Source organism: Pangasianodon hypophthalmus, chromosome 20, assembly GCF_027358585.1.
Source record: "Pangasianodon hypophthalmus isolate fPanHyp1 chromosome 20, fPanHyp1.pri, whole genome shotgun sequence".
Lineage (NCBI taxonomy): Eukaryota > Metazoa > Chordata > Actinopteri > Siluriformes > Pangasiidae > Pangasianodon > Pangasianodon hypophthalmus.
The window spans coordinates 5,990,134-6,015,469 of NC_069729.1; the positions used below are offsets into that span (position 1 = coordinate 5,990,134).

At 36.5% G+C, this 25,336-nt stretch overlaps 2 protein-coding genes across 8 annotated transcripts; one reads left to right on the top strand and one right to left on the bottom strand.

Annotated features, from left to right (window-relative positions):
• Window positions 1-365: 365 nt before the first annotated feature.
• Window positions 366-5,649, bottom strand: LOC113539469 (potassium channel subfamily K member 15-like). Its single transcript, XM_026935211.3, has 2 exons — window positions 4,275-5,649; window positions 366-1,980 (listed from the first exon to the last, which is right to left on the bottom strand). Exons 1-2 carry the CDS (start codon window positions 4,555-4,557, stop codon window positions 1,082-1,084), a joined length of 1,182 nt encoding a protein of 393 aa, XP_026791012.3. The 5' UTR covers window positions 4,558-5,649; the 3' UTR covers window positions 366-1,081.
• A 4,286-nt stretch (window positions 5,650-9,935) lies between these two features.
• LOC113539544 (opioid growth factor receptor-like protein 1) lies at window positions 9,936-22,507 on the top strand. Of its 7 annotated transcripts, none has more exons than XM_053227241.1 (11): window positions 9,936-10,120; window positions 11,416-11,496; window positions 11,676-11,729; window positions 11,838-11,891; window positions 12,000-12,053; window positions 12,147-12,198; window positions 12,317-12,395; window positions 12,694-12,762; window positions 13,045-13,111; window positions 13,343-13,491; window positions 20,789-22,507. In XM_053227241.1, exons 1-11 carry the CDS (start codon window positions 10,025-10,027, stop codon window positions 22,113-22,115), a joined length of 2,082 nt encoding a protein of 693 aa, XP_053083216.1. In that variant the 5' UTR covers window positions 9,936-10,024; the 3' UTR covers window positions 22,116-22,507. The 7 variants fall into 7 exon arrangements, with proteins under 7 accessions (XP_053083216.1, XP_034170172.2, XP_053083220.1 ...); XM_034314281.2 differs by lacking the exon at window positions 20,789-22,507 and adding an exon at window positions 13,583-14,926; XM_053227245.1 differs by lacking the exon at window positions 12,694-12,762.
• Window positions 22,508-25,336: the final 2,829 nt, after the last annotated feature.

Below are 25,336 nucleotides of genomic sequence, written 5' to 3' on the forward strand. Positions count from 1 at the left end.
AACGCAGCCTAGGTTGCTCATTCTGAAGTGATCTATATTCACCGTGTCGTTATTAGAGCAAGCATTATTTGCAGTGGATCCAGCATTGATGGGATAAATAAACATACTTAAATTTCAAGTTTAATATTGATGGGTAAAATGTAATATGTATGTCAATGTGTAATGTGAAATGTTAATGTCATTGAACAAAAACATGACTGTTAATGTTAAAGCAATGTAAATAGCAGGCAGTATATAAAATCTAATATTGAATTTTAAATTTATTACATTTGACACTTGTTGGTTTATGAAAACATGCAGTGTAAAATACTTATATATATGACCATGCATTATATAAATTATAATAAGGTATTAATATATACATGTTACATGAGGGGTCCACGAGGATCAGTCAGAATATACCTGGGGTTCATGGCTGAAAAAGGTTTGAGAACCACTGCTCTAATCCATATATCACATTCCTGTTAGTAGTGTTTAGAAGTCAATATGGTCAATATGATCACCATCAGGAAAATAGCAGTTATAAAAAGTTGTTCCCTCTCCACCGTATTGTATTGAAGTTAATGAAAAAATGCAGTTTCTCATGTTACTTAGACACTGGAAAACGCAAAGTCCTCGGTCCAGAAGATTTTCTCGTTGTGGAAAACTTACTGTTACGAAGCAGTGGCACTGGAGACTCCTTCCTTCAATGTTAAATAAACATCTACTGACAGAAAGTTTCACCATATCCAAGATTATACATTTTTCTTTTGTTAAATAACAACACTTTTTTGAATCTGTTTATTATTACCCTTAGGATTATGTAGATTGTCCACCATACGAGTCAGTGTGAATGAGTTGTTACTATAGAAACAAGAACATATTAGAATTAGCATATTAATGCAAACCTGTGATCTACATTACAGCTGGCACTTCTGTCAGAACTGTGATGTTACAGAAAATGAACTTTTTGACTTTTTGGTATAAATAGGTATCGGTAAAAACACTGATGTAACTGTTAATTTGTATGTAAATTGGCTTATTCCAATTCTTATTTGCAGTCATGTGTGCATCTTGTGAATCTCTATATTAAGATTTAAATCTATAGAGACTGCCTTCTTGTATAGGAACCATTGTGAACAGGCTTTGGAGGTCTGTTCAGAGAACCCGCAGTTGAGCTGGTTCCAGACCTGCCGTCTGATGCCCTTTCCACCCTGTAAGACACAGAATTGCAAAAGACCGAGTTTGACTGGCATGCCTGAAGCGCTGAGAATTTTGATGATGTTGACTTGAAGCTGTCACAGCAAGTCAGCCCACAGCACATCCAGGAACAGCAAGAACAGAAGTGACAAACAGGAAGCAAGGAAGGAGCAGACGTCATCTTGTGGTCTGGAAATTCTTCACAAGGGGTGGCAATGAGGTTGGTGCAGCTGTTTCCTTCAGCCGTGGGCAAGGAGAGGGTGCCGTACTCACTGCGTCCTTCTTCTGCATACGGTTGGCGCTCTGTTTGTCTCTCTGTCTCCCTTCCATCCTTTTTTGAACTTACAGTGAGGAAGCGCAGCACCACAAGATTCAGGAACGCTCCACTCACGCTCAACCCGACGAGGATGTACAGGAAAGTGAACGCCACATACAGATTGTTCTTCTCCAAATCTTCCTTCTTCTGCAGAGCAACAAAGTCTCCAAAGCCGATGGTGGTGAGTGTGATGAAGCAGTAATAAAAGGCATGGAAGAAGTTCCATCCCTCAAAATAAGAGAACGCCACTGCACCCACACACAGTGTAATAAGGCAGGTCAAGAAGCCCACTGTAACCATGTTTACCATTGACACACCACACACACCTATGTACTTGTTGACCCGGCTCATCAGAAAGCATATGAATGTGTTCATGCGCTCCCCTACACTCTGGAACATGATGAGTGTTAGTGGAATACCCAGTAGAGCATAGAACATGCAGAACACTTTACCAGCATCAGTGCACGGCGTCGAATGGCCATAACCTGTCATAACATACAAAAACATAATGAATATTAAATACAATGTGAATTGACTTATTAGAAGTAAGATCCCTATTTGTCTATAGGACATCACTATATACAACATTTTACTCTTTGCTGATTAGTATTGAATGTTAAACAAAATGCCTGGACATTTATTTCATTACATCTGGAACTGACTATCAGAACGAGATTTCTTTTTAAACAGCGGCCTCTGGTGGCAATTTTATGTTATGACAGAAAGTAGCCTTTTTTACATTTAGTAATATATTACTTGATATTTAAAAGAAATTGCCTGCCTTAATCTCAACATATTGAGTGCCTATGTTCAGTTACAGCTGGATGACTGCATTGTTAGCTAAGTTGTTCTAAACTTTTGTCCTTCTATAACATCTATAATATCTATAACACTGATGATATCTATATGTGTATATTAAGCTGTACAAGATATTGTATATGATTATGGAGAGGGAATTTTTGAAGAATAATTCATTATATTTTGACTGATAAATGTTTTTTTTCCTTTGGGAAATGTTGGAAAAACAATTTTTAGGTTATTTTGTGTAGACACATGACATACCTTATATATCCAGTTTAATCTATTTTAGCTAATTTTTTTAAGACTACAAAATGTGTGAATACTTGTGGCAGGCACTGTAGCCAAAACACCCTGAAGTAATAGATACATACATACACACATACATACATAAATACACACACACACACACACACACATATACACACATATAACATTAAAACCACTGAGAAGTGAAGTGAATAATATTGATTATCTCATTACAATGGCACCTGTCAAGGGGTGGGATATATTAGATAGCAAATGAACTGAAGACAGCTCTCGAAGTTGATGTGTTGGAAACAGGAAAAATGGGCAAGCGTAAGGACCTAAGTGACTCTGACAGGTCCAAATTATGATGGCTAGATGACTGGGTCAGAGCATCTCCAAAACTGCAGGTCTTGTGGTGTGTTCCCGGAAGGACAACCGGTGAACTGGTGGCAGGGTCATGGGCACCCAAGGCTCACTGATGGACGTGGGGAGTGAAGGCTAGCCCGTCTGGTCCAATCCCACAGAAGAACTACTACAGCACAAATTGCTGAAAAGGTTAATGCTGGCTATGATAGAAAGCTGTCAGAACACACAGTGCATCACAGCTTGTTGTGTATGGGGCTGCGTAGCCGCAGACCGGTCAGAGTGCCCTTGCTGACCCCTGTCCACCACTGAAAGCATCTACAATGGGTACATGAGTATCAGAACTGGACCATGGAGCAATGGAAGAAGGTGCCCTGGTCTGATGAATGATGTTTTCTTTTACATCATGTGGACAGCTGGGTGTGTGTGTGTCGCTTAATCTGGCAAGAGATGGCACCACTATAGGAAGAAGCCAAGCCGTTGCTATCATAATAACCTCCACTCTTCTGGGAAGGCTTTCCACTAGATTTTGGGGCGTGGCTGTGGGGATTTGTGCTCATTCAGCTACAGGAGCATTAGTGAGATCAGGCACTGAGGTCAAGTGAGGAGGCCTGTCGCACATTCAGCGTTCCAGTTCATCCAAAAAGTGTTGAGGTCAGAGCTTGAGGTCAAGCCACTTGAGTTCTTCCATTCCAACCTTGGCAAACCGTGTCTTCATGGAGCTCGCTTTGTGCACAGGGGCACTGTCATGCTGGAACAGGTTTGGGCCTCTTAGTTCCAGTGAAGGGAGATTGTAAGGCTACAGCATACAAAGACATTCTATACAACTGTGAGCTTCCAACTTTGTGGCAACAGTTTGGGGAAGAACCAGATATGAGTGTGAGGGTCAGGTGCCCACATACCTTTGGCCATATATACTGAATAAAACCCTAATAAATGGGTTCTTTAATAATTCTTTGGGTAATGAACAGTTCTTAGCTTCTTAAAGGGGTTCCATCTCTGACAAGGAAACATATTAGACTTGAGATTAATCAATTTAAAGCTGCAGAGCTCATTTTATTTTCTCATCTTCTGAAAATAGTGTCACTGGTTGAGTCTGAGTCTGAGTCTGCCTAAGGGTTCAGCTCTATAACACATTGCATAGGAGTACTAAACCCTCAGAGATGTGTTGTGTGGACAGAGTCATGGTGGCAAGTGAGATGATAAGACTTTTTTTCAAGGGGGCTGCTACCCTGTGCCACCAGTGAGACCACGCCCCCTGCAAGCAGGTGAAGGCTACTTCCTCTTAACTATAATAGTATTTAGTACATTTCATTCTTTCAGGAAAAACAGCCCTATAGAAATGACCTAACAGTGATGCAGAACCTACCAATCGTCGTTATGACGGTCATGGCAAAGTAAAAGGATCCCGCAAACTTCCACTGCCGTCCCGCACGATGACTTTTAGCCAACAGGACAAGTTTCTCGATTTCGTTGTAATCATCGTCCGAGAGATTGTGTTCTCGCTTCACTGTCGATTGTTTCCCTTCAACAACTTTGGCTCTGATGCTCTCGGTTTCCGACTCGAGCGTGTAAAACAACGCCGCTCCCGCAAACAGGTAGGCGAGTGCGCACAGGACCAGCGCGAGCGCGCGCGCGTTCTGCCTGCTCATCTTTCCGCCACGATTTCTGCCAAACGCAAACTTCTCTACCGCTTTTTATGTGTGATCTGTGAGCCACTCAACAACTTCAAGTCGGCTCCGAGTTTGCTTTCTAGACCTCCAAGGGCGTTGTAGAGTCACATCTCTCCGAAGTGCTGAAGGACAGCTCATGTCGTCTGATTGGACGCAATCACGGAATTTCCAGTTGCATCACGTGCAATATATTTTATTATGTCTTATTACACTCAGTCACTCCAGTCCAGAGCCGTCTGATTGGATGTTTTTTTTTTTTTTGGTTTTTTTCTGGGGTGCTAAAAATTCGCTTCAGTTGACCAAATAACAGTCTAAACTGCAACTTTTCCAAATATCGAACCAAGAAAACTATATAAATAATCAAAGCAATGATCCAAAAAAGCCTTGCACCTCCAGGTTGGGGGTTCGATTCCCACCTCTGCCCTGTGTGCGCTAAATTTGCATGTGGGGGCTTCCTCTGGGTACTCTGGTTTCCTCCCCGAGTCCAAAGGCATGCATTCTAGGCTGATTGGCATCTCTAAATCTCTAAGACCCTAGTGTGTGTGCGATTGTGCCCTGTGATGGGTTGGCACCCCATCCAGGGTGTCCCCCGCCTTGTGACTCGAGTCCCCTGGGGTAGGCTATAGGCTCCCCATGACCCTGTGTAGTATAAGCATTACAAAAAATGGAAGGATGTAATATCATACAAAGCCATCATTTCCACTTAAACATACAGATTTCGTTGTCCAGAACGATGCTGACTGTTTTGCATTCGAGGCATGCAGTCTGTTAAAGAAGGCTATGCACACACAGCCAATGACACTGGCTAATGCGCTGAGAGCTGGCAGAGATGACCTTTTATGAGACGAATTTAGCACCTCCTTTGTGGACATGTTATCATTGACAAAGGTAACTTGGGAAGAAGCATGGGAAGCAGAGTGGTAAGAGATTGGCTTAGAATGAAGATCCACACTGAGACTTAAATGTCTAAATCACACTTCAAACCCAAAAGCATGGCTGTAATGTATTAACCTGGACATGGAATTAAATATGAGTAAGCTCTGAGTAAGAGCTCAGACTATGAGATTCATAAAATCCACTCAGGAGGGATCCAGAGTCTAATCCTGGAACACTGGGTGTGAGGAATTTACATTGAGTAATTTACAGTAGACAGGTTACAAACTGGCATGGTTTTGGGGGTGGGAGGAAACAAACAACAAACATTTTTTGCTGTTATCAGACTGATACCGATCCTGAGTATCGAATCAGTGCCATCTCTAATTCAGAGACTTACTGGCTCTTTGTGGCAGATGTATAAAGCTGTAAGAGACACACACACACACACACACACACACACACACCATTTGAATGACGGCAAAAGAACTGTTAATGTTTTCACATTACTGTTAAATATATACTGAAGGTTGGAATGTAGGTTGTGAGTTACAGACATACACACTAACTATGCAAAAGTTACTACAATGTAATGTAATATAATATAATATAATATAATATAATATAATATAATATAATGCAACATAAGACAATAATATTATAATATAATAAAATAAATTGAGACAAAGTCTCTACATTATTCTGTTTGCCATGTCCCTACTGCTAAATATAATAATAACATCAGTGAAATATTTAAAAATGATGCTTTTTCTCATTTCATTTGTGACCTTAGTATTATATGGTTCTATCTGGGTTAAGAATGAATGAGAGATTTCACTATAGTAAATGATTTCACTATAGTACATGCAGCTGTGAGCTGAGAAGCTAATGTTGGCCATAAATCAATGCTACATATTTTTTTAGCATATCCTATTATTATTGATAGTGTATGTCTTGTGTGATGAACGGTCAAGCCTTCTGTAAACATCTGAAGGCCCAAAACACAGAAATACAGAATCTTAATGTGATGAAAGCTGTACTTCTGATAGGTAGCTTGGGAAATGGGAATAGTAGCTTGGGAAATGGGTAACAAATAAGCTGTTTTTACAGATATCACAGATTGCAAAACCTCAAACGTATACAGAGACACATGTTCAATTCCAACACATGGCAGCATAAATGTTGTTTGCAGTATTTCCTAATGACATGTAATGTGTAATGTGTAATGTTCAAGTCATTTCTGAACTAATTATCATTCCAATATTCTTTAATTAAATGATACATGTTCCCAGTTCCATTTTTCCATTCGTCTTACTGATTTCTTCATCACTTAATTAAATGGACTTTAATTAAATGGGTTAAATTAACAGGTCTTGTTTGTGGGAAGTGACAGTTTAGTCAATCTCGTATCAGTCTAAGAAGACGACTGAGGAAAGGAAGCATGGAGCTTCACTATGGACTTTCATGTACTGTTGATTATATTTTATACCACTGCACTGCTGAATTCTCAATTCTCACTGCTCAGAAGGTGTTGATTAATTTTCTATAACAACAGCTCTGACAGTAGCACCAGCTGTAATTCAGGTTTATAATATTTTGTTAATGTTTATAATAATTCGAAACGTTATAGTTTCTGTAGTAACAACACATTCACAGGGACTTGTATGGTGAATGCTCCATATAAACTTGGACTAACAATAAACCAATTTTTTTAAAGTGATGTGGGATTATTTTCTGTTTTTCCATGATTATTCCTGGGTTTATAATATATTTTGATTTTATGGATAAAGGATACATGATTTATTCATTTTAAGATCAATTCAATTTAATGTGATTTATGTACGTATTGCCCATGTTTTTCTTCTATCTTAGCCTTGGACATCTATATGGTCTTGCATGTGCCTTCTTGTGCATACACATCATTATAAAAAGACTGTGTCAAACTTTTGTTTAGACTACAGATCGCCCAGGTTGTCTTCACGCATGCAATAAACCATCTCTTTTTATTATAACCTGGCTCTTGGTCTCCTGATTCTTCAGTCATCTTACTTCTGATTAAAGTGCAGTGTTTTGATGGTCATACAGAAAGATTTACAATGGTGGCATATAATTGTTGATATTCTGAAGCCTTCTGTAGGGAGATGTTAATTTTAATTTAATTTAACATTTATGGAAGGAGTCTCCAGTGTCAGTGCATTGTAACTGTTAGTAAGTTTTCCATCACAGGAAAGTCTTCAGGACAGATGCACTTTCTGGCTTCTAGGTAACATAACAAGCAGTGTTTTTTGTTGTTGTTGTTGTTGTTTTTTTTTTTTTTTTTAAGAAGCTTGTGTGGATATGTCTGTTTATAGCTGTTTATAACATAAGTGATAGAGTGATTGGGTAATAATCAACTTCTGTCCAAACAGTAAGTCTGTCTTGTGTTGCCACATCACACCACCACTTTCCTATAACAGCTCTGTCCCTAAGTTTTTATTTATTACTTATCGAACTGTGCTGTAAGTGAGTAAGCATGAATGCCTCAGGAGAGTTAGATGTCAAAACAGGGAGACTAGGTTAAAACCAGAAACTAGAAATGCAAAGTATGAGCAAACAAAACAACAAAAGCAACGCAGCTCAAGATTACAGCAGAATGCATTCAGACAAAGAAATATAGTTACTCTGCTGAGACAAACTAGACTCAGGTGCTGCTAGAAATGAATGTTAAGGTGTGTGTGTAGGATTTATTATGTTTGCATTTGTTAATCTTTGTTTGTGTCTACTTATTCATGTCAAACTAATTGATACATCATTCATAATTCATATAAATTAGAAATTATATAATAAAATGGACAGCACAGTTAGCGAAGATAAGACAATTGGATATAACTACTTTTACAAGCCTGCTCTCTGAACTCACTGGATCTTGTTATCATCTCTGCCATTTTTTTTTCTTTTACTTCCCTATTGCTAAATGGTGAAAATGGCTTATCAGTTAAATATTAAACTAGATATCTAAACACCCAGTCCTATATCCTATTGCCTGGAAAATGCAGGAAACTAAGCTGCTTTTACAGCTTGCTAAATTGCTCACTGAGTAAACCTAAACTAGTGTTTGAGCATTATGTGTGCATGTTCACTGATCCGAGTATGTCTTTTTCACTTTCATTCTAAATGAAAAATACATACTGTACATTTCACACATAAATATGTGCTCACATGTCAAAAACATGTGACGGTGCATTTTACCTTTCATTCAAGACATCATGTGAGCACTATGTGTTCAAATGTGACAAATGAAATTATTCATGTGAGAAAATCATCTAGGAAGTTAATTATAATTTTAAAAAACAATCAATAATTATTATGTTTTTTTGTCTGAAAAGTAGTTTCTTACATAATATGCTGCTTTCTTTACTGACATACAAACATTTTTCTGTAACATTTAATTTTGTGCTGGAAAACTAATGTTTGGAATTCTAAAATGTTTTTGTACTGAATCAATAATGTAGAAATAAAATAAAAATCTATAACAAAGTTTGTACTAAAAAAAAGGGTGCCTAAGACTTTTGCACAGTACTGTATATATATATATATATATATATATATATATATATATATATATATATATATATATATATATATATATATATATATATATATATGTATAGTACTTATCAGACTGTGCTGTAATTGGCCTAGCATGAATGCCCCGGGAGAGTTATATGTCAAAACAGGGAGACTACTTTAAAACCAGAAACTCTAGAACAACTAGAAATGCAAAGTATAAACAAACAAGCAACACAGCTCGCGAGTACAGCAGAATGCTCCAGATTCTGCATTACTTCTAGGTCCCTATTTAAACGTAAGCAAATATAAGATACTGACCATGGTAACTGCTTTGTACAAAAGGTGAGATTTTCCTCCTACCTAATCTCTTCCATTGAAGCATGTTGGATGGATTTGATAATAAGGTTTCACACAAACTTGTCGAATCCATGCCAACATGAGTGCACACTGTCATTAAAGCAAAAAAGGGGACATACCAAATATGAAGAAACTCTGAAATTCCTGTAAAAAATTCTTTATATTTGTAAAAATTCTACTTTTCACTCAAGTATCATGTATTGTTTAAGGTTATTTACATTTTTCATGTTTTATTTATTTGTTTATCTATCTATCTATCTATCTATCTATCTATCTATCTGTCTGTTTGTTTGTTTACTTAAATTTTATACTTATTCACTGTCATCATTCATGTCTCCAGCACTTTACAAAACAGTACATTTTGATAAATGAAATAAACCCCTAGGAGATTTGGAGACTACTGTATATTCTATAATTATATTAAATAATTTATTTACAGCATTTAACAGTCATTTTAGTCTATGAGTCCCATTGTATGTGTTTGGTTATTTGTATATAATGCATGTTATTCATTAACCTTAGGTAAGGTTTACCTTTAAAAAGTGGGCATGGTCTAGTGCGGAGAGCAACCGGTGTTACATACAGGGCTGATTTCACTTCTTGTTTGAGCATGCTAGTTAATTCTCGAGACCCATGAGTAGTAATCCATGAGTACTTACTTTATAAAATGGGCTGTGAGGAAAGTGTCATGGACGACAGTAATAACGAATATGACTCCACATGGGACGATGAGTCTGAAGAAGAGCAGTTCGGCATGATGAGGGTAGAGTAATGTTCACTTGTTTATTTTAGCTCTTTGGTCATGTTTGACTTTCTAATCGCACACATTCTAATTGCATGCAAAAGTGTTACAAAAGTGTTGGCTAAACTTTTTTTTAAGCTGTTTCGAATAGTTTTTTTTAAGTAAGCTACAGAAATCGGTCTTTAGAGACTGTCTAAAGCAAAAGTGAAATGGAGAGCGAATTTACACACAAGGTGTGGTCCAGAACAGGTTGGACTGGAATTTGCAGCTGTGCTTCAGTGCATATATCACACACATTTCATGTGTGATCATGTAGTTTTGTTTTATTTTGTTTTGTTTTTACGTGTTTCTCTGAGTAATATGTAATCACAAGTGCAAAACAACATTTTGCACTTGTGATTACATATTACTCAGAGAAACACTTGCATTTGAACAACAGCTTGCCCCCAAGTTTTTATTTCTTAATTATCAAACTGTGTTGTAATTGAGCAAGAAAGAATGCCTCAGGAGAGTTAGATGTCGAAACAGGGAGACTAGGTCAAAACCTGACACTAAGTATGAGGAAACAAAACAACGAAAGCAATGCAGCTCAGGACTACAGAAGAATGCATTCAAACAAAGAAATATACTTATACTGCTTAACAAACTAGCCACATTTTAAAGTTAATATTTAAAACAAAGAAAGTTCAATATCTTTAATACTTAATATTCAAGATTCTGCACTAATTCTAGGTCCCTATTTAAATGTAAGCAAATTAAAGACACGTGCAGTTTCAGCAGTTTCATTTTGCCCTGAAATTGCACGTGTGGAAAAAATATTGTTCATGTGAGTGTATGTGTGTGTGTGTGTGTGTGTGTGTGTGTGTGTATATATATATATATATATATATATATATATATATATATATATATATATATATATATATATATATGTATATTTATATATTTATATATATCATAACTGAAATAATAAATAATACTAATTCATACACCCTAACAAAACAGTAATTAAGCCTCCTGCCACACTCACAATCATAGTCACTCTTATTTTTTCACTTTTTTATAGGCCTATATGCAGCGTATCTTATAAATTATAGATATAGTCTAATCATAGTTTAATGATTATAGTTTAATGAGAATAAACCTATTAAGAATAATGAGCTTGAGCTAGCAGGTGCTATTATAAGTACTGTTAGTAATGATAATGAGAGTATGACTTTGTAGCTTAACTGACCAGTAACAAGAGTCCTTGAACTCATGCAGAATTCAGCTTTGATTTCAATACAGTTTGCATTTTTGTTCTGTATTAACTTTAGCTAACTAAGCAGCGGGCAAGGGCAAGACCGAGAAACCTGGCGGCTGCTGAGGACATGCAAAACTTCAGGCGTAGGTGTCGAGTAAGTTACACAGCCATCACAGCCCTCAGTCCCAGTCATATCGAGACAAGCTTACCTGCATATCCAAGGCCAGATTTTTTGCTCTAAACTCCTCTGACTACTGCACAATACAGCTTTGGTATACTTTTGTGTTTTCATGTTTTCTGCACTAATACTTTGTTTATTTTTATTCATTACAGGAGAACACACATGCTTATCAATCAAATGGCCAAATGACTAGACAAGTGAGCCAAGTGAGTATATATATATGATATAGATCATATATATTGTATTGTATATATCTGTATGATATATAGTTCAATCATTATTGCTAATGCTTTGTTTATTTTTATTCATTACAGGAGAACAGACATGCTGATCAATCAAATGGCCAAATGACTAGACAAGTGAGCCAAGTGAGTATATATATATGATATAGATCATATATATTGTATTGTATATATCTGTATGATATATAGTTCAATCGTTATTGCTAATGCTTTGTTTATTTTTATTCATTACAGGAGAACAGACATGCTGATCAATCAAATGGCCAAATGACTAGACAAGTGAGCCAAGTGAGTATATATATATGATATAGATCATATATATTGTATTGTATATATCTGTATGATATGTAGTTTAATCATTATTGTTTTGTTTTTTTGCAGGAATGTCAAAATCTTCTTTTCTATCGGAATAGAATTCCATTTCGCCCTGATGGTATGGCATACTTATTTAGTTAATTGATGTATCTATTTAATTACAATTATAATAATTTTTATAATAATAGATGATTTTTTTCTCTGCAATTTTAATTAGTTAGTTTGTTTCTTTCAAGGTGTATATATTGAACAATTTCACAAGTACTGGTTTGGTGATTACACAAGGCTGGAAAGAGTGCACTCCTACATTCAGTGGTAAGTGAATAGTAATAGTAACGTCTTATAGGCTACTACTGATTATACGACAGTTAGTTCCGGTCCACTAATCTGATTGGACGAGTGGCGTTCCAAGAGTGCTCATATTTAGTATAACCACACGGGGACGTTTCACTGTTTGTATCACTCTGCTTGTCTGTGTTCGTCACGTGAAATGTCCACTTCTAGCAACAGTAACCACTGAAACGGTTACTACAGTAGAGTTATCACCATCATCAGATTACGTGGCAAATGATGCATTTTTCATGGATATAACTTCTCACTTAAAATATCAAAGCTCATTAGATGAAGATGAAAAGGAAGAATGGAAGACAATTTCACTGGATGCACCTTTAAGAGGCTATCAGTGAGTGTGGCTTCTTCGGTATCTATTTCCATTCGCGGAGCAAAAATAAACAAATTATTTGGCCATATTGTGTCCGAAATGTCAGTTATTCAATATTAATTTCTTATTTATAAAACTGTTGTATAAAAGCAATATCGCACTTGCAATTGTGCTGTTATACTGAATATCAATATGGTTGTGATTATCTACGCCTAATCACAGCCGTACTGATATTCAGCATAACCTCACTCTTGTTTGTATGATATTGCTTAATTATGATAATTTCCACTTTATGTTATACAGGTTGTTTCCAACTCAAGAGCCAGGGGTAAATAATAGTGCACATGTCCTTACCCCAACAGAAATCAGGGTAGGCAATGTTTTTTATTGGAAAGGTTTTAGATATACACTATCTGTACTATTATCTGCACTATTTTAGATATACACCATCTGCACTAACTGCCAAATCTACATCTTTTTTCCAGCTATAGAAGAACTTGAATATGGAATATGGAATATGAGACTTTACGAAAGTCAACACTAGAAATGAAAGATTGATCTTAACAGATTATAGCTGAATTAGTGTTTTTTTTTTTTTTAGTATTTCCATGAGGATGTGACCGTGAAGAAAAGACTGTTCAAGTCTTACATGCTCATGTTGGACTTCTACGGCATAGAACTTGTCAGTCAGGAAACTGGAAAGGTGAAACGTGCAGTAAACTGGAAAGAACGATTTGCAAACCTAAACAGGTTAATGCTGACTTCTGTTTCTAGATCATTTATCTCAGTTTAGCAATGAAAACCTGAATGCTCATTTTACATTTTATCTTTAATGTAACAGAAACACACACAACAATCTTCGCATCACCCGCATCCTAAAGTGCCTGGGTTTACTGGGGTTTCGTCGCTATCAAGCACCGCTGGTTCGTTTCTTCCTTGTGGAGACTCTGGTGAAAGACACACTTCCACGAGTCAAGCAGAGCGTTCTGGACTACTTTATCTTCGCCGTTCTGAACAGGTCTGAACGAAAAGACCTGATCGGATTTGCCTTCCAGCATTTTGAGCCAAAAGAGAAATTTGTGTGGTGTCCTAGAAGGATTCAAAGAAAACTTCGGAAAGGAATCTCACGACAGAAACATCCTTCACAAACACCGGCTCGTGCAAGAAGGGAAGTAATGCATCATGAATCAACTGACAGAAGTTTGAGAGGGGTACTCCCTAGATGTCAAAATAGTGCCAGGAACAGTAGGGCACGACAAGTAAAACAGAACTGTACACTGTTATAACAGAGTGCAGAGCCGTAGCCAGAAGCAGAACAGAGTGACCAGGATGGAATTGCTGATTTAATTATGGTGGCAAACTTGCTAGGAATAGCAACTCAACAAACTCAGTATGTACAGTAAAAAATAGTTTATTTTATGTGTCATTTATTTGCTTAGCACACAGTTAAGCTAATGTTAGCTAACATTCATTCGTGCTTGTGTGTCCACTTCTTTATCCTCTAGCAAACTAATGATAAAGAGGGCCGAAAGTCATTGCCATGGTTACTTGTGTCTCAGTGGCCTAACACTACCTGACAGCATGTCTAACCTGCGAGATAGCATTATCCTGGTTACAACAGTGGTCGTGTTTACCATATTTACAATAAATCTTCATGTGAACAGGGCACTTTAGTTATATTTCCAAGCTGTGTTGCAATGGTAAAGTTTTTCAGTGTGGTGGAACCAATGGTTGTTTAGATAACAGTCAAAGCTAATTGTAACTACAGTGCAATTTTAGTCATAGGGAGACTTTTTAAGAATTAAATAACACATCTGAAGGAATTGTTGGTATTTCCTGTTGTTCTGCACCATTCTGAATCTCATTGTATCTCATTATGTAGTGGTTAAATTGGAATGGAGCATATTCACCTTTGATGTGATGGTTTAAACTACTTTTTTACCACTTCTACATACTTTTCCATAATATTTGTACTAGTAAGAAATGAACTGTTGAATGAACTATTGCACTTTTAATTAGAAGGTTTAATAAACCAATTTTAGCCAAAGCTACGCAGAGAAGAATAATTACTTTGTCCAACTTCAATAAAAATGTCAGTGAGTCATTTGGGAGTCGATTATTCGTCGATTAATTGTAATTTTTAAATGAAAAGATGTAAGCATTCCAATAAACACCAAATACTGTAGTGTCCTTTTTTTATTGATTCATTATACGCGGTAGTGAAGAGCTGTTATGGTGAAATGTTTACACTCTAAATGCAGTGTATTTTTTGCACACTACTATCAAAATCACATTTTGATAGACAGTGTATCAAACTCTGGAGAAATTCTCTGATCACCCTAGAGTATTTCTATTGAATGAGTAAGAGGGGAAGGAGAAGATGGAGTGATGAGAGAAGAAGAACAAAACAGAGGTAGATAACAGAGAATAGAGAAATAAAATGAATGTTTTTATTAGATTATTTCTATTAAAATAAACAACAATGAATTCTTCTAGAATTGGCTTTTTATTAATGAGACAATGTATTAATAAAGAGGAATAGGCCATCTGTTAATCTTGAGCATTATGAACTATCACCTTGTCCTTATCGCCTTTATGAAGGTGAGATATGGCTCTGTTTGATTCTGTCTCCAGGAAATGATTAACCTGTAGCTCCACACTAATCAGATTAGTAACCTTGATTCCTCCTGCCATTATTTCCTTTCCTGGTATCCTTTCCCTTAAAAGGAGGCGCTATGAAGCAAGGAAGGGAAAAGAAAAGAAGCTAAATTAAAGAAATGAGAATCTCCCTGACAGTGTTGGGATGCACCAAATACTCAGAATTGGGGATGTAACATTGCATTGTGATGCAAAAATGAGAAGATGTGCATTGTGGAAATATGCGATTAGTATCATTCTATTAATTATGCATCTAATGCAGTTGCACTGTTTGAACACCAGACGGTCCAGTCTCTTCAACCCCATAGAGTTAAAATATATAGAAAGCACTCTGGTCACATGACTGCATTCTTTCGTGGGGAGCCTGTTCCATTACCGGGAATCATCTGCAATTGTGAAGTGAGCGACAGCTCCGGATCACAACGACTGACACGCATTATAGGTTATATGGGTACACCACCATGTTATAACTGTGTGTTTGAGTAGCTTTCAAACTACACCAGCCCAGCACCGCTACAATCTACAGTGCCTGAGAAAGAGGCTGCAGAAGTTTTTTAAGATATGGTGAACCTGTAGTACATTTTTAATTACAATATATAAAACCTCTGTTTGTAGCATTTCTTATTTATTTGTTTTTATACAAACAAAAATGCATATTGTTTTGCATTGTTTATAATTCAGAAATTAAAAAAAAGGAGACTTTTCAGTCATATTTTTTCTTCATTAAAATTTTGTTCAAAATATTCTGAAAATCGAATCGAATTGTGAAACCAGTATCGTGAATCGAATCGAATCGTATCGTTACACCGCTGCTCAGAATGCTTCCTGCTAAAGCGGAGTACAGAAAAACATGAGCCCAGTCACGTGACACAAGTATAACCTTTGAGACTCTGAGACTTTGAGACTCTTCCACACACACACACACACATACTTTGTGTGGAGATGTTAGTCTTAGTCTTGATCTGGTCATGTCTGTTTAACGGTTAATTAATGGTTCATTTGGATAGCTGTATCTAATAAGAGTTATTTTTGAGGCACATTGTTAAGCTATTGGTAAATAAAGCTGGTGCAGGAAGAGCTTTCACTTTCGATTTCTCTGAAGACTGAAGTATGGGTGTGTTTCAGTGTGCTTTTAAATGGCTGCAGCTGTTTCTCATTAGACTTTCTCGTCCTGTTTTCTCCTTCATTACGAGGCTCTTCGGCGTTATGGATAAATCTTGCAAGGCTGTGAGACAGAACCGGGCTATGGGTAACTCACACAACTTTTTCCAGGACTCTGACGAGGAATATGACTCTACATGGGATGATGAACCTGACCATGAGGAGACTAGAGAGGTAAAATTAGCAACTTATACGAATTATACGAGTAAAATTAATGATACAAACTATATTAATATTTCATTTACTTGTCACTGACTATATGTGCATGTATGTATGCATGTGTGTGTGTGTGTATATATATATATATATATATATATATATATATATATATATATAGTCAGTAACAGTATAGTTGGTTATCATATGGTTTTCATCTAGGGTATCATGCTTCATTTCCGTTATCAGAAAAGTTATTACAAGTAGCGTTTATCTCTCAGAAGTGACCAACCTGACGCAACCCCTAATGAAATAACATATTTCAGACGGAGAAATTATTCATTAGGATTCATTAAAAGGTCTGAGCTCACAGTAAATACCTGACATTTTTTTTCTCATCTTTTTGTTGTAAAAGCGAATGCAGATTATTAAGAAAAAAAGGTAACAGTCTAGACCCCTTAAGCGTTCTTTGGTTGTCCCTATGGTCCCTCTATTTTAACCGTAAAATAAATTTTAGATTTATTGAATTTATTCATTCATCTTGACTAAGAACTTTATCCAGGTCTGGGACACACTGGATCTGGAGCCTACCCCAGGAACATCAAGAACACTGTGCTCAAGGAGGGAATTCAGCCTGGATGGGGCTTTGTACAATAATTTTTAAGTTGTTTATTCCTGAACTTTCCACCGACAGAACACAATTAGGTCCAAACTGACAGGTTATTGAGTTATTGAGTTATTGACGTAAACTCATTCAATACAACTGACCACTCAAACTGGATAATAACTATAAGAACTCAATAAAAAATAGAATAACTTTGATAATGGTGGGTAGTGCTTTCCACCATTGTAACTAAAAAAAAAAAATCACAGACCTCAGTGAAATAGATTATCAGAAATGGTTACCAACTAGAACCCCTTTTGGGAAGCTAAGAACATTTAATGAAGTGCTCCTTGAAGAACCTTTTTTCTAAGAGTCTATGTATGTACAGTGTGTCTTCATTTGTGGTTTTAGTGCATTAGTACATATCCCTATGCCTTAGCCTTGTGCCAAGTTTCAGTTTCTCAGAAATGATACGAGCTCCCTCGTGTTGCACAACTGGTCTACCTCTGAAGTTCTTGTACATTTGGTTCAGTGTAGAACCCCACAACTGACAGTTTCAGAAAGGGTTCCAAAGAGTACTTGAAAACCCTTGTATCCTGTATCTTAATGTACTGTATCTCTTTAACAGAAGAAAATCAGAAGATATTTTGACACAGTTAATGCGAAAACAGACAAACAGGGAAAACTTAAGGTTTGGCCAACAGCTTGTATTAAGCAGAAACAGAAATATCAAAAACCTGGTAACCAGTTGCTGTAGTTGCTATAATACTTAAAAGTAAAGTACACTGCTAGTCTACTTTGTACAAAACCAATGTATAGTGACATTTTTATGACTACTGCATCCTAAATCAAACAAACTTTATCACCAAATTAACCATGCATATTTTTTCAGTCCCCTGTGCAATGGCCCTTAAGTCCAAAGAGGAACACATATGCTGCGAAAGACATGCAAACCTTTAGACACAAGTGTCAGGTAAGTTGCAAAACGCATCATATACAGTAGAGATTTTAAGGTTTCTTTGCAACCCAAAGTTACCTGTACACATTCCAATCATATCCACTGTGTGAACTGAGGCTTTTCATGGGTACTGGTTTGGATATTACGACAGCCTGGACTATGTGCTACTCCTACATTCAGTGGTAAAAGTCTTTGAGCTACAGAAATATGGGAACAGTATCACCTCATAAAGTGAGTTATCTGTTTGCACACCAAGTCACATATTTTATGTGAAAAATATATTGCTATATATTCTATTCTAATTATACAATTCTAATTGATCAGAAGGTTTTCTATAGAAGGTTTACTACATCTAAATTTTGTAAATTATATCTTTTATAACTGCTCGGCTCAGACTGTAGTTCAGCCTACAACGCAAATCAACGTTTTATATTAAGGTACATGTTCTAATATGTTATCATTGCTATAGTAAACAACTTACACAGGAACGTTTATGGCAAAAGCTCCACATAAATGAATAAAAAACAATCTTTTCTGTGAGAAGATTTTTAGCATTTTTGGAAGATATTTAGCATTTTTGGAAGGAGTCTCCAGAGTCAACGCTTTTTAACAGTCTGATGTAATGCCAACACAGGAAAATCTTCAGGACAGCTTTACGAATTCTTTGTTACATCACAATTTTTTTGCAAGAAGCACTATATACACTAGTGTTTCTAAGATCCAACCCTACCTGTCCTCATTATGAATATATAATGGTTTCCCATTAGGGAAAAAAGTTATCTAAACATTTAAGCACAATGTTGCACTTTGTGATGAAATACAAACAGATTTTATGGTGACAGTCAAAGCCATGGACTGTTTTATTCACAAATAATAGATGTAGTATTGATAGCTCTGTGCCAGTGACTGGAAGAAAAGCTCTTAACCTATAACTGCTCATCTGTGCTTGGATTGGATTCTGCCTCTTCTAAGCTACTCTGGATAAAAGTATCTGCATTTCATTTTTACTTTAGAAAACCGAAAATAATGACAGGACAGATGATATGGAGAATGTGAGTATTACATTAGTCTATATATCATCTTTTCTTTTGACACATTCCCAATGTTTCTTATCACATATGTTTGTACCTCTTTATTAATGATGGATCTGTATGATCTGCAATTGTTGTACCTGCAGGACGAAGACTTACCAAATCTGAAGTTTTACAAAAATGTCATGCATTTCCGCCCTGATGGTATGACATACTTTTGATGAGTGATGATATAGATGTTAAATTCATATTCAAATATACGCTTGAGATGGTTTATCATTTGTTCTTTGTCTTCAGGTGTGTACATTGAGGATTTTCACAACTACTGGTTTGGTGACTATGGCAGGCTGGAATATGTGCACTCCTACATTCAATGGTAAAAGGTTTATATTAATATATTCGATCTAATTAGTTATTGTTTCTATAGACTGAGACATGACACTCTGACATCAGCCGTGCCTCCTGGTTGCAAAAACTTGAGACTACAGTGATTTGTGAGAACTAGCCAACATCATTTCTAAAAATAATTTTTCTAAAATATTCTAGAATTGAACAGGCTTAACTTGCTAGACAGAAAAATCACTAAATTTATATTGCTTTAACAAACCTACATAGCTTGCCTCAAATCTACATCAAGAAACTTGCTATCTAACTCTAGATGTCTAGGTCACGTTCTTACTGAGGAGTTGCCTATAATGGACACCTTTAGCTAGCTTATTTTTTAGCTAACAAATTAGTTTATGGCATCTAGCTAGCTGGCACATAGGCTTTCAGTGTAACAACGTCCTTAATGTTGTAATCATAAAACATTACTTTATAAAACGTTCACTTTCTAAGGGGTCAATAGGTACGCCCTAATAAAGGGACTTGGATCGTGGATGCTCCACATAAACAAATAAAACTTAAAACACATTTTATGTTAATTGGTGTGAATATTTCATGCAAACTAAAAATGGGTTTCCTGCTTTTAACCTGAAACATCTTGTGTATAAGTGTTACATTCAGACATTGTACTAATTTCTTCACAGGCTGTTTCCAATTCAGGAGAAGGGAGTGAACTTTGATTCACGTGAGCTTAGCCTAAAAGAAATCAAGGTAAGTACTGAAATACACACACAAAAATGTCATGTGATCATAATTTCATGTCATCCAGCAAAAAATTTTCAAAGAAAAACTTTGAAAGAAAAATTAAAAATGCAACACTGCTGTTCTTTTGCAGCTGTTCCGTAAGGATGAGGAGGTGAAGAAAAAATTGTTGACGTCTTACAAGATCATGTTGGACTTCTACGGCATAGAACTTGTCAGTGAGGAAACTGGAGAGGTGAAACGTGCAGTAAACTGGAAAGAACGATTTGCAAACCTAAATAGGTAAATGTTGTACTTTACTGTTGTTTTTTTTTTTTTCAAATTTAGTACAGATAATTGTGTATATAAGAGACTATAACTCTGCGGTTTTACATTTTGTCTTTAACGTAACAGAAACACACACAACAATCTTCGCATCACCCGCATTCTAAAGTGCCTGGGTTTACTGGGGTTTCGTCACTATCAAGCACCGCTGGTTCATTTCTTCCTTGAGGAGACTCTGGTGGAAGACACACTTCCACGAGTAAAGCACAGCGTTCTGGACTACTTTATGTTCGCAGTTCTGGACAAGTCTGAACGAAAAAAGCTGATCAGATTTGCCTTCTGGAATTTTGAGCCAAAAGAGAAATTTGTGTGGTGTCCTAGAAGGATTCGTAATAAATTCTTGAAAGAGAAAGGAACAGAGAAAGGGAGTCACAAATTACATGCTGTTCCCAATGAAGGAATGTCAAGTGATTCAAACTCTCAAAGCAATCACAATGATCTGATGAACAGCACAGAAGTACAAAATAAAGCTGAAATCAAAACAGATACTAATGAAGACACAAGTGATGAAAAATCTCTTAGCAGCAAAATCAGAAATGATGAGAATGTGTCAAGTGAGTGTCAAGATTCTGAAAAACAAGCTTTACCTGTCCCTGCTGCAGGAAATGCAAAAACAAGTAATGCTAATGAAGAAACTCAAGCTCTGTCCGGAGTTGATTCTCAGAAGGAAGACAGTAAAGCAAGAAATAAGAAGATCCCAAATTCTGTACAAAAAGCTACAGAAAAATCGGATGAGAATGACAGTGAATATGTTGTCTCTACCAAACAGTCAAAGGTTCTGAGTGGTGATAAAAACTTTGACAATAGTACAGCCAGTGATGAAAGCACCAATGAAAACCTCACACAAACTTCTAATCACAGCTCCACAAGCGAGAGTGTTGCAAACAAAACACCTCTATCAGGTGGAAACTCAGGGAGTGATCAGCAAGATCATGAAAATCAAGAAGACAAATCTGAGCAAGGCAATAAAGATGATTTAAAATCACAGCATACTGATAGAGATTCCAAAGAAAATGATTCAGAAGAAATCCAGAAGAGTGGCAGTGAATTACCAGAAGACAGTGCTGCGACTGGAACTGCCACAGACAATGAGGAAAACCAATCTGTGGAAAGTAATGCTGAAGACAGCCTTACTGATGAGCATGTTAGTAATGCTGTCACATCACACTATAATGAAAATTCAGACTCAACAGAAGTTAAGAATAGAGAGGACACTGAATCTGAACAAGGCATAGCTCTCAGGAGTGATGTTAACTCATCTCAGGTTATTCCTGGTAAGGATACAGAGACAGGAGAGAGCACTAAAGAAAAGTCTGCTGAGGACAAAAAGACAGAAATTGGGTGTGTGAGAGATGGAGGAACTGAAAACGAGGAAAATATCCAGACTCGGTTGTAAAAGTTGTTTGACCAGAGATGTTTAAGGGATCGTGTTTGATGGTGGTACCTATTAAAATGTGTTTTTTTGTGCTGGTTTTTTTGAAAATGCAAAAAAAAAAATTTTGTGAAATTGACATTTAATATGATTGTTTTTCATGCCAAGGCTATTTTAATATTCATCTTCAAAGTCATGGTGGATCCGGAACCTATCCCAGGAACAGGTGGTAATACACCCTGGATGGGGCGGCAGTACATTGTAGCCTAGTTTAATAAACTGAACAAGAAAAGTTTAATAGGAATAATCAATTTCTGCAAATCTATTGCTGGGTTAAACTATATAAATGATGTGTTAAATGTATGAATTCTGAAGCTGTCAAAGAATGTGTGTAATAAACTGGGGATGAGTAATGACTGTGTCTCCCTTCAATGCCTCAAAATATGAGGTAGTGAAAAATACAATTCTCACCAATTAGAGCCATAGGGGGCTATAGAAGTCTTGCTTCACAGGATTCCTATTAGAGCTGTCCACCGAAAACAGTCAGTGTTAAATGAACAAATAGCATGATATTGCAGTGAGATGTTTGATAAACTAAAATAGTGAATTTCATCAAGATTGATGAATAGTATAGACACTTTGATAAACATTTCATTGACACATTTGAATGAAATTTTAGGGGAAGCCAGACTTCCCATGCAGCGTTAAAGCAATCGCCTCTGCTCTGGACCAGAGTGCTGTTGTATTCTCAAATCTGATTAGTCAGAAGGTGTGGATTAATTTTCTATAACAGCAGCTCAGACAGTAGTGTCAGCTATAATTCAAATCACAAGTTTATATTAATGCTATTAATTAATAATAAAGAGATTAAAACATGTTATTTAACAAGGAAAAAAGTATAGTCGTTAATATGGTGAAATTTTCTTGTGTGGGAATAATTTTTTGGGCTGCACCCAGTGCTGTGTTTAAATGTCTTGAGGCCTCAAGCCATAGATACACTACATGGCCAAAGGTTTGTGGACATCTGACCATACCCATATGTGCTTTTTGAACATCCCATTCTAGATTTTGTCCCCATGTGCTGTTATAATAACCTCCATTCGTCTGGGAAGGCTTTCCACTAGATTTGAAGTGTGGCTGTGGGGATCGTCAGGCACTGATGGCTGGCGAGGAGGCCTGGGCTGCAGTCTGCGTTCTAGTTCATCCCAAAGGTGTTTGTTGTGGTTGAGGCAGGGCTGTTTCTTGTTTGTTGCACAAACACCAGCTGGTGCAAGAAGGGAAGTAATGCACCATGAACAATCTTATAGAAGGTTGAGAGGGGTACTCCCTAGATATCAAAATAGTGCCTGGAACAGTAGGGCACGACAATTAAAACAGATCCTAGAAACTTTGGTCCTTCAGCACAGAACTATACACTGGTATAACAGAGTACAGAGCCGTAGCCAGAAGCAGAACAGAGTGACCAGGATGGAATTGCTGATTTAATTATGGTGGCAAACTTGCTAGGAATAGCAACTCAACAAACTCAGTATGTACAGTAAAAAATAGTTTATTTTATGTGTCATTTATTTGCTTAGCACACAGTTAAGCTTAAGGACATTGCCATGGTTACTTGTGTCTCAGTGACCTAACACTACCTGACAGCATGTCTAACCTGCGAGATAGCATTATCCTGGTTACAACAGTGGTCGTGTTTACCATATTTACAATAAATCTCCATGTGAACAGGGCACTTTAGTTATATTTCCAAGCTGCGATGCAATGGTAAAGTTTTTCAGTGTGGTGGAACCAATGGTTGTTTAGATAACAGTCAAAGCTAATTGTAACTACAGTGCAATTTTTGTCATAGGGAGACTTTTTAAGAATTAAATAACACATCTGAAGGAATTGTTGGTATTTCCTGTTGTTCTGCACCATTCTGAATCTCATTGTATCTCATTATGTAGTGGTTAAATTGGAATAGAGCATATTCACCTTTGATGTGATGGTTTAAACTACTTTTTTATCACTTCTACATACTTTTCCATAATATTTGTACTAGTAAGAAATGAACTGTTGAATGAACTATTGCACTTTTAATTAGAAGGTTTAGTAAGATTTAATAAACCAATTTTAGCCAAAGCTACGCAGAGAAGAATAATTACTTTGTCCAACTTCAATAAAAATGTCAGTGAGTCATTTGGGAGTCGATTATTCGTGAGCTGAACCAAATGATATGACTCACTGAAAAGAAAGAGAATTCACATCACAGAAAGCAAAACATGAGTGCCACAAACACACACACCCACACACACACACTACTGTGGCTAACCATGAGGAAAAACTAGCAATGTCTGTACACTCAAATATAAATGAATATCATTAAACAGGAACAGAACAGCTCCGTTATGTTGGCATCAGGATACTGGTACTGTACCTCCCCACAGGGGAATTGTAATTTTAAATGAAAAGATGTAAGCATTCCAATAAACACCAAATACTGTACTGTTCTTTTTTACTCATTCATTATACGTGGTAGTGAAGAGCTGTTATGGTGAAATGTTTACACTCTAAATGCAGTGTATTTTTTGCACACTACTACCGATATCCCATATTGATACACAGTGTATCAAACTCTGGAGAAATTCTCTGATCACCCTAGAGTATTTCTATTGAATGAGTAAGAGGGGAAGGAGAAGATGGAGTGATGAGAGAAGAAGAACAAAACAGAGGTAGATAACAGAGAATAGAGAAATAAAATGAATGTTTTTATTAGATTATTTCTATTAAAATAAACAACAATGAATTCTTCTAGAAATGGCTTTTTATTAATGAGCCATGTATTAATAAAGAGGAATAGGCCATCTGTTAATCTTGAGCATTATGAACTATCACCTTGTCCTTATCGCCTTTATGAAGGTGAGATATGGCTCTGTTTGATCCTGTCTCCAGGAAATGATTAACCTATAGCTCCACACTAATCAGATTCTAAAGTGACATGACAGATTTACATACACTGCCAAAAGTTTATATAATTTAGCATCTTTGTTTTAAATTACCTCATCTTAAATAATCTAATTTGAAAATCTTACCAAGGAATAGGTATAAGTGAACTGAGGAATGGTTATTATTAAATGGTGTGTGAACTGAGACGTGTTGGAAACAAATGTATTTTATTGGGAACGGCTAGATGTAATCGGAAAAGGCCAAAATCTGTCACTATAATTTGACACGTTAGATACATCACACATGTACTGTATATTTTA